This window comes from Branchiostoma floridae, chromosome 12 (assembly GCF_000003815.2).
Source record: "Branchiostoma floridae strain S238N-H82 chromosome 12, Bfl_VNyyK, whole genome shotgun sequence".
Classification (NCBI taxonomy): domain Eukaryota; kingdom Metazoa; phylum Chordata; class Leptocardii; order Amphioxiformes; family Branchiostomatidae; genus Branchiostoma; species Branchiostoma floridae.
This window is the reverse complement of record NC_049990.1, coordinates 13039220-13048571: the sequence shown is the minus strand read 5'-3', so window position 1 is coordinate 13048571 and position 9352 is coordinate 13039220. Positions and strand designations below refer to the sequence as shown.

At 41.8% G+C, this 9352-nt stretch overlaps 3 protein-coding genes across 5 annotated transcripts in view; 2 read left to right on the top strand and 1 right to left on the bottom strand.

Moving 5' to 3' along the window:
- Window positions 1-161: 161 nt before the first annotated feature.
- LOC118428232 lies at window positions 162-1906 on the bottom strand. Its single transcript, XM_035838240.1, has 2 exons — window positions 1511-1906; window positions 162-601 (listed from the first exon to the last, which is right to left on the bottom strand). Exons 1-2 carry the CDS (start codon window positions 1736-1738, stop codon window positions 305-307), a joined length of 525 nt encoding a protein of 174 aa, XP_035694133.1. The 5' UTR covers window positions 1739-1906; the 3' UTR covers window positions 162-304.
- A 1508-nt stretch (window positions 1907-3414) lies between these two features.
- Window positions 3415-8225, top strand: LOC118427002. The gene is made up of 5 exons (XM_035836637.1): window positions 3415-3566; window positions 5535-6365; window positions 6528-6645; window positions 7215-7398; window positions 8112-8225. The coding sequence occupies exons 1-5, from the start codon at window positions 3449-3451 to the stop codon at window positions 8223-8225; spliced, it is 1365 nt and encodes a 454-aa protein (XP_035692530.1). The 5' UTR covers window positions 3415-3448.
- The window catches only part of LOC118427313 (telomerase-binding protein EST1A-like), a 25338-nt gene continuing 22438 nt past the window's right edge, over window positions 6453-9352 (top strand). For all 3 annotated transcript variants that reach the window (XM_035837043.1, XM_035837042.1, XM_035837041.1), the window contains exons 1-3: window positions 6453-6645; window positions 7215-7398; window positions 8112-8216. The gene's annotated coding sequence lies outside the window, so the exon portion shown is untranslated. The remainder of the gene's footprint in view (window positions 6646-7214; window positions 7399-8111; window positions 8217-9352) is intronic.

Here is a 9352-nt window from a genome sequence, read left to right as displayed (position 1 = left end):
TGCAGCGCAAAATGTGTGAATGCCTGGTAAAATAATATGTTAATTTTCTAATCGGTCCAGCATCCGGTCGACCAATTTTTTTCAGGTCCGGTTTTTCTGGACCGGTCCAATAAGAAAAAACGGTTTTGTACCGGTACGCTGTACCGATACCCAGCCCTAGTCTGATCGTTTCTAAAAAGATCATATCCAGCTGCATAGGTAACTTGTCGTAGCCATAGCTATAGACGTATACGTATAACGTAAAGAGGTTATAATTTTCCGGGTACGCAGACCTGATATCAATAAGTTTCGTCTGCATCTATAGCTAGATGATTCCCCTAGTCTTCAGTACAATAACAACCGTGACGACCGCACAAAGTATCAGAACCACTGCTGTGCAGATGATACACACTGTCCACTTGTTAGACCTCAGCCACACCCTAACCCTAGCACGTCGGGTCACTCTCGCAAAGTCGCCGGCGGCGTTCTGCACTCTCTCCGCTCTTTCCAGGACATTTTCCAGCCTCCGTTCTCGATCGTTCACGAGGTTCTGGATGTTGTCTCGCATGATGCCCTGAACATTCTCCACCTCGCGCTGGAGGTCTTTAATGGTTGGTTTGGGCTATAAAACAAATACATTACATTTAGGCCAAGGATGTTCCTGTTAATAACAATTTGTTGTATTATTGACAGGAGATTCTTGTCAATACGAAAAATGATTCTTTGGTATTATTGACATTGCGTTCCTGTCTACAAGAACATTCCCTGTCCGCCGTCCGGTATAAAGAAAACGGTACAAATATAAAGCCCTACTTAAGCGCGTAAAAAAACCCAGCCTGAGCCGAATCTCAGCTTGGAGCTAGAGTAGAAGATCATGGCTTGTCTAAATCATGTTAAAAGAGATCGTGAGCCGCATCAGGGCACGGTACGTTCACTCTTAGCACCCTTAAGTCATAGATACAAGGGAGCTCCCGATGCTATGCTTAACAGTACTACCAGTATGTAGTATTTCCGGATCCCTATTGCAAAAATGTGAAATTGAGTAAGCCACAGCCCGCGTTTATGAGTCAATGCAGAACACAAAGCCATTAGTATTAAATTTCAGGGGGTTCCCCATATTGTGAAAGTGAAAGTTAACAAGTGCATGCTCCAAAAAGAGGAACACTTCCCGCTCTTACAAGGAACCTATAATGACAGGAGAGAAACAAATCACAAATTGAACAGGATGCCAGGAAGTTCTTCCCTGACAGCTTTTTGACAAGACTTAACAGTCAACATGATTTCTTACTAGATAACCACCGATAACCAACAGATAAGGGGGAAATTTCATGTTAGCTATAGTCTACCTTACCTTACATGATATATCATTACTTGCGTTCGTAAGTGCATTTAGCCCTCTGTCCAGGAATATGCAATTAAGGTCATTATTGTGATCGGTACTAAGCACAGCGTGGCAATACTGCAAAAAAAAACTTCATTAAATTAAACTATTCCAGGACATTATGTACTTGATTTATTAAATGTTTCCTACCTTTGGATTTGGTATGATGACTTTCTTTTTCCTTTTCCCTTTACCTATACCGTCAACTTCGTCAGATTCTTCCGCCTCTTCTTCAAGATCTTCAGGCCAGTTCTTAGTCTCGTCTTCTTCATCTTCAAACTTCACCACTGCCGCCACCCCCTCTTCCCTCCTTCCGCCGCCACTTCCAGAGGAACAGCCGAGAAGGGGCTCTTTCTCTTCCTCACTGTCTTCATACATCTTTTACGTTCTCTGATCGCAATCGTTTTGTGTCGCAATATTCCCACCGAGGTTATAGGGACCTCACCTCTTTGATATACCCTCTGCGGTATACTGTGGATCTGTGTAGTTTCAGTACACTTCGTGCGTCTACTACCATAGGCGGTTGAGGCCAAGTAATTGTCTTTGATTAGCTCGTACACTATCGTACTGTGCTGAGCGAGTTGCCGGGTTGGCAAAGTACTGGGAATTACCCGGGCCCGAAGTCGGCGAAACCGACCAATTGGGGTAGGAGTTTTTGCACCCGAAGGTCGGCGAAGCTTTGCCGTTACCGCGGCAGACAGCGCGCGACAGGGTTCCTATTACTCAACAAAAACTTATTGGCCTACCGCCCATGCTACTACTTGTGTCCCACACAAATTTGAACAGTGCTTCAGTGAGACAAAAGCAGCTCACGTTCACTCAGAATGTACCACTGTTCTTGAAGTTGCGGGGAGTCATTTGGGCACCGTTCCAGTATTATCAGGTATCATAAAATGAAGAATTATAGACCGGACCACCATCTTGAAAGTAATAATATGATACCGCCCATTGTGTCAGTTGTTAATGGTTAACCCTCACCAAGGAGGTGCTCTCACTTAGGTACCTGATCATAAATGGTTTAAAAGAAATCGACGTTCGTGAAAGAAAAGGTATCAAACGCCTTACCAAATGGACTTTTGTTCACCCTGTAGCCTTGGAAGATTTTTCTTGCGAACTGTCGCTTGTGCAGGGTATGACTGTTTCGGCGCTTTTGTACGAGACATTGTTACCGACAAGAAAAGAACAAATGACACAGTGGTTTCTTCTTTCTCCATCATATATCAATTTCTACATTACAACTGCAAACTTGCGATCGCTGTTTGCAATTGGAAACGTCATTTGTTGTGGAAAACACAAACTGATCTTGTTATTAAAGAATATCTTTATCGATATCAAAACAAGACAGTTTGTTTCATTCTTTACCTTTGCCAAAGTTATATTTTCAGTTGTGCCATGGTGTATTGTATTTCAACAACATAACTTGAGAAGCTGTGGATGGATCATTATATAAAAACACTGGCAAATTGGGTGTGCAATTAAAAGGCTTCTACTGTATTATTAATAGGGCTGAGAATGTTACAAGTCTTGTGGTCAGAAGTAACTTACCAACACGTTGTTAGTTGGTTTAGCCCGATGTCACTTGGCGTTATTCTCCAAGCAGAGGTTGAGTCGCGAAGATACAGTAGTAGTCGGGAAATTTACCGGCGAGCTGGGGGCCAGTACAAGCTTCCCGGTATATGTTCCTTTGCAGACACTTTCCTTTCCCGGTATTTTCCTTTACCGACGTATTCCCGGTTAAAAATACCAAATCGACCAATCCCTATGTTACACAAATCCCATCTTCAACTACTTTTTAAAATCTCAACTGGCCAAATTTAACACAAACACATTGCTCGACTCTCCTAGGTCACGGGGACACGCATATTAAATAGTTTATGATTTGACTTATCATGATTGTGCTATGACTGATTGCATGGAATGTTCAAAGTACTGTCGAATCTGCGCGTAGGCCGCGTACTAACTACTATGCAGCCCTTCGGCCTGTTCGTCTATGATAGTAAGAAACGCCGGTCCGATACCCTCCTCAAATCGGGGGGGGGGGGAGGAACTGCGGTCCGAGACCACAAAGACGTTCCAAATCGCACAGGTATGATGGCTGCTACTGCTAGTTCCAGTCTTCGTGTTGTGAGGATAAATGAAGAACAGCTACAGCAGACAGCTCAATGTCACAGGAGTAAGGTGTCGTCAGGAACCTCCAACAATGTCGGTACGTGCTGCGTCGGACTGTGACATTTGTTATTAACGTTATATTATTAGTAAGTATAACGTTACAAGTTCGTGTGTGGGGAACGAAATTAATTTATATAACCCACTTATCATAGAAAAAGTGGGGTACTTCGTCTTCCACTGCTTCCAGAAAAGAAGTCAAACCCCAAATGCGTAGATTGTAGCTCTCAGCAGTCCATATCATTGATAGAATAGTCACTTGTTTACACTTGTCACCATTGTTATCTATACCAAATTTCATGTTGCAATTATTAGCCCTCGGGCAAGAACTTGCAAATAATAAACTTTATTATTTCTCTGTCTCCTAGCTACCAGCAAATCATATCGCAGAATTCCACGATACAGATAAGCTGGTAATCAGAGATGAAATCACCTCCTTTGACTACATTTATGGTAGTTAACGTTCAGAAGCTCTAAGATCGATCTGGAGTCATGCAAGCATGCTGACAAGCTACATTGTAGAAGTAAACAATCACATCATTGCATAATTGGGCCTCTGAGGTGAATATTTTTTTTTGTTCATGTGTCACATCTCCACCATTATGAAATATCACTCTAGCCTGAGTACCATCCTCCGTAGTGACCGCTGACCACTCATAACTTTCGCTTGCTCACCACCGTGGTTACACATGACCTCCATTTAGCGTCCTATCCGAGGGACGGCCCTAGCCGAAGCTAGGTACTCATTTTCACCTGAGTAAAGTGAGGAAAGCCGTGTTAAGTTAACCTTTCCCAAGGGCCGAGATCGGTAACATGGCAGCCAGATTCGAACCCACGACCTCTCGGTTCCAAGCCGAACACACTGCCACTGCGCTACGCGGTCCCACGGCCTCCAAATTTGACCAACATCCGTGTAAAGGGTTTTATACATAAATGTCCTGTGATGTAGGTGTATGTGGATTGCATTGACAGTATAGTATTAACATATTTTATTTTCAATCCAAATGTTGATTCAGCCAAACCGAAAGAATCACTAGATGTTTAGAGAAGCCACAAAGACTTTGACAGATGAACAGAAAGCCACTTTTCTCTTGAAATTGCAGAAGCCACAAATTTTAGAAAAGGTGGGTCTTTTCATCTCCCTCTGCCTCCAAAAAAAGAAGTCAAACCCAACCTGTTTAGAAATAGCCAACACTAGCATTAGAATAAAATAGTGTTCATAACTGTCCATTGTCACTTGTAATAGTTGTATATCTACTATGTTTATACCATGTACTTGTAATTAGCCCTTGGGCACGAACTTGCAAATAAACTTCTAATCTTATAATTATAAATATAAATATAAGTATACCAGATCCCAAAAACAGGCAGATGTAGTTTTTTTTCCTTGCACTTTTTTTAATAGCATGACGAAAGACTACAGGGAATAAAACTGGAAAATGTTGCCTTTCGTGTTTTTTCATGCCAGATATCTTATGGAGGGCATTCCACTCGATGTGGGAGTGTTATTTTCCGATAGATATTAATTTTAGGAAGTAATACGTGCATGGTACTTCACATTATACAATGAAGTACTAGTACCCAGTTGCTCCTTGTGCCTCAAAAGCATTCAGTCTTCTACTAAACTCCCCAAGTACCCTCTAATTGAATTAATCCTAGGCTATAGCTGAATACAATGCAAAACCTTTAACTAAGGTTGTACAAAACTGATTTCAGGATCACTAAGAAATCTCGTCTTGATATGTGTTCTTTGCTTTCTTATGAGCAATTTGCCTTCTTGTTGTGCTTAGTGATCCTTATTTATTCCGAAAATATGCACGACAAACAAAGTGTCTATGCGTATAGGGAATGCATGGGTGGGGTCTGCATGGGTTTAGTGAGAGTGGAATGCCCCTTTAACGAGATAACAATGTTACAGTACTACAGTAAATATGTAGTGTTGGGGTCCTGCATGTATGAGACCTGTAGAAGAAAACCAGAAAAGTGTACACCAGTTCCTTTGTTTCAGATGCTGGTGCTGATCCTACAGTGCAGGTGAAGAAACCTCCAAGAAGGCCAGCTATGGCAATATATCAGCCTGGAGTCAGCAGACTGGCCAGGAAGAAGAGTGACTCCACCAACAGTGGGGAGGACATTTCTACTCAAGTTACCACTCAAAGGTGTAATACAACCAGGAGGAAAGGTACAGATAGAGGGCGTGAGGTCATGAGTAGCACGGGCGACAGTGACGAGGTATCAGAAGATCTCTGTGACAACAAAAGTTGTAGAGAGAGAACTACAAGGAATAGTAAGCAGAGAAAAAGAGAAAATTGCAGTTCCATAACTCCAGATAGGCTTTTAGCAGCTGGAAACACACAAGATGATGTATCAAGTTCATGTTCAATCCCAGAGGATGGTGGAGATGAAGCCAAGAAAAGGACAGCTGATCAAGAAAATCAAGAAGGATCTATCCGTAGAACCAGTCAGGGGAACCAAACCAAAACGGGACAGTTTAGTACTTCTAAGAGTGGAGATTTTACAACTGATGTTTCAAAGTCTTCAGGTGGAGTCAAGACGAAAAAACAAGATGCATCTTTAAACAACAACTTGGATGAAAATGTGGGATTGGGAAGTAAAGAAATCCAACCTGGTCAGTCAGGAAGAGCACAGCCATCTTCTACAGGAAGTTGCCAAACTGTACACAGTAGAGGCATCATTCACCTGCCTCCGGATATAAGTTTGCATACCCACCAAACAGACAAGCAGGAAACAAGAACATGTCAGGGTGAAGAGAACAAGAGACTGTTTGACCCTCACAAATGCACATCTGAACAGAACATGCCGATAGCCAAACAGCTCAGTAAGCCTTGCCAGCACTCTTCTCAGTCGGAGTTGTGTCATCGCCATGTTTCCTGGCGAGGTGCATCACATGTTCACAGTAACCTGCTACCTACATGTAGATATAGTCACGTCACGAGTGAACATGATCATGAGTTAACAGACACAAACACTCCTGGAACAGACAATAAGAAGTGGCAGCATGTTTTACAGCAAGCGGAGGCACTAGCAGCAGATCTCCATCTCCATCTGTCCAAGGGTAATGCAGACAACCAGCATGTTGCAGTGACATTACATTTGCAGTAAGTACAGCTAGAGTTCTTCAAGACATTTACTCAAATCAACTATTCATATCTCCCTAATAAAGATACCCACCCAGAATAAATGCACCACAATTGGGTGCACCAATTTCAGTAGAATGTCAGAAAAAAACTAATAACAAAACTTTAATTCTTAAACAAGTATATATACCATGACAGACATTTTTATTATTTTTCTGACCCATAGATGTCAAGAATATGATGCATACTAGGCTAAGTATACTTTCAAAATTGATATCTTAACATTATTTACATTAGCCCAAGAAAATATTTGGGTGCACCCTGTGCACCCACAGAAAATAACTGGGTGCACAGCTTCAATTTTGGGTGCACATGCACCCAGTATTTTGAGCCCTGCCAGGTAATAAAAAAAACGTAGTCCCTGGAAAATTACCAAGTTGAAATGTTAAGTGTGACCATGCTACTTCTGCTGGAGAGAAAGAAGATGAATCACATGAGAGTAATTGCTATTTAGTGATCTTTAGTTATTATTACCTGGATAACAATACCTTCATTGTCGCACCATATGTCTGTTGTTTGTTTTTGTACAGGTCACAGATACAAACATGCTATGAAACACTGATTCTACAGGATCCAGAATTTGCTAGCAAACGTAACATTGACCAAACTCTGTGGAAGAATTCATTCTACAACATCCTTGAAGCTTTCCGTGGACATTTGTCAGGACACCAGAAGGATGGAAGTCTTCACAATCTACTTGCACTAATTGACAAGGTACATGAATCTCTGACTTGCTTGTTACATACAGTCTATACATGATGTAATATTGTTACTAGAGTTCCACGAAACACATACATTTGCCAAATAGTCAAGGCTAATGTTATGGACAGTGTCTTTATTCGGGACTCTGAGTCTAAGTCTAAGGTTCAAGTCTAAGGTCTCATTCAGCTTTTCGAGTTATGCTGATGACATACATACACAACCACACTGCAGCCACTCCACCATGGCACAACCAAAAACATACCGTAACCTTTTTGGCGATGGTAAAAATTCTTATCAGTTAAGAAATTGATTCATACTGCCTCGTGGAATGTGGTAAATTTGCAGACAAAGACTTGTGCTTTAACATTCAAGGTACGCATACCTTTCACTACCGCCAAAATCACCCGGCTGGCTGCGAACTGAAACTCCTCGCAAACTACGACTTTCAACCCATGGCAGGGTGACATACGGTCGCTGTATGCGTATGGTCCCAAAGAGCAATGTTTCTGAGCCTGTGGGACCAGACTTCGTGTGGTCGTTGCCACGTTGGAGAGGTGGCTGCTATAGACTATTTGTTAACGCTTAGGTCAATGGGAAAAATCCAAGGGACCAACAAAGAGTGGCTGCAACGGCCAGGTGGCCGCTATGCAAAGGTTGTTGCATATACAGGTTTGACTTTATACAAATTGAATGATGTGTGTAATAAGACTAATGTGTTCATGCAGGGTGCTTCATTCTATGCTGACCTGCTCCAAAAACTACAGAGGAAACACAACTTTAACCTGGATGACTATACTCATCATCTCAGAACTGAGCCTCCAGCAAGAACTGTAAGTTAAACTTAGATCGCTCATTTTTGGAATTTTCTTCCTTGTAAATTCTCGCTCACTCACTCACTCTCACTCACTCAATCACTCAACAGGGCTTAAAATTCATTTTGGGGATTAGGTGCACTGGTGCACCCAGCTTAAAAAAATTGGGTGCACCAAAAAATTTTGGGTGCACCACTTAAATTTAATTAATAACCTAATAGTAAAACTTAGTTACAAGCAGGGCTCTAGCCAGCGTCCGTTTTTCCGTCAATTGACAGAAAAGTGCTGCGTCTGACGGAAAATTTTTAAAACCAATCCGTCAACCTTGACGGACAAAAATCCTTGGTGGAAGCTACAGGCGGCTTGGGGACGCTGTCCACGGCCGTTAAAAGCCACACACTGTTTGTTTTGCTATTGTTATGATTGTGGACAATGTGTGTTGGCGCCCTTTTGCATACGATAATCTCATTAAAACCCGTTTTTCAAGGTCTCAGTTCAGTCCTTCTAATTAATTTTCGCGGTTTTCGCGACGATTGTAATTGGCTGACGGAAAAAATTTCGAGCTGGCTAAAGCCCTGGTTACAAGCTATCAAATTCTTAAACAAGTACCATGACAGACATTTATATTATCTTTCTATAACACTTAGATGTCAAGAATATGATGTATACTAGTATACTTTGATATCTTTACATACATAAACCTAAGAAAATAGTGCACCCACAGAAAATAATTGGGTGCACAGCTCCAATTTTGGGTGCACCTGGGTGCACATGCACCCAGTATTTCGAGCCATGCTCAATCACTCTCAATCACCCAATCATTCTCACTCACAAACACGCACACACGCACATGCACACACTCACTCACTCAGTCCCATAGCACATGCACACACACATACACACACACACACACACAAATACATGTACATGATGGTACATAATAATGTTTTTTATTGCTGTAATTGAAGAAGGGTTGGTGTTAACCCTTTAAACTCGGACTGTAGAAATGAAAGTGTCAGAAGCTGTTTGTGTATGCCTAAAAGTAATACATTTCCAGCAATTCCAGACCATGTGGACATGTCAGAAACAGCCATAGACATATTGTGCCCATCCAGGCTGCCTTCCCAATTCCATTTTTGCTGATTAGACCATAA

What these genes read in the sequence shown, in the direction of transcription:
- LOC118428232 (XM_035838240.1), bottom strand. Translation starts at nt 1,738, where the DNA reads ATGTATGAAGACAGTGAGGAAGAGAAAGAGCCCCTTCTCGGCTGTTCC. An exon ending in TCATCATACCAAATCCAAAG is followed by an intron (nt 602 to 1,510) that starts GTAGGAAACATT and finishes TTTGTTTTATAG; the next exon opens with CCCAAACCAACCATTAAAGA.
- LOC118427002 (XM_035836637.1), top strand. Translation starts at nt 3,449, where the DNA reads ATGATGGCTGCTACTGCTAGTTCCAGTCTTCGTGTTGTGAGGATAAAT. An exon ending in AGGAACCTCCAACAATGTCG is followed by an intron (nt 3,567 to 5,534) that starts GTACGTGCTGCG and finishes CCTTTGTTTCAG; the next exon opens with ATGCTGGTGCTGATCCTACA. An exon ending in GCAGTGACATTACATTTGCA is followed by an intron (nt 6,646 to 7,214) that starts GTAAGTACAGCT and finishes GTTTTTGTACAG; the next exon opens with GTCACAGATACAAACATGCT.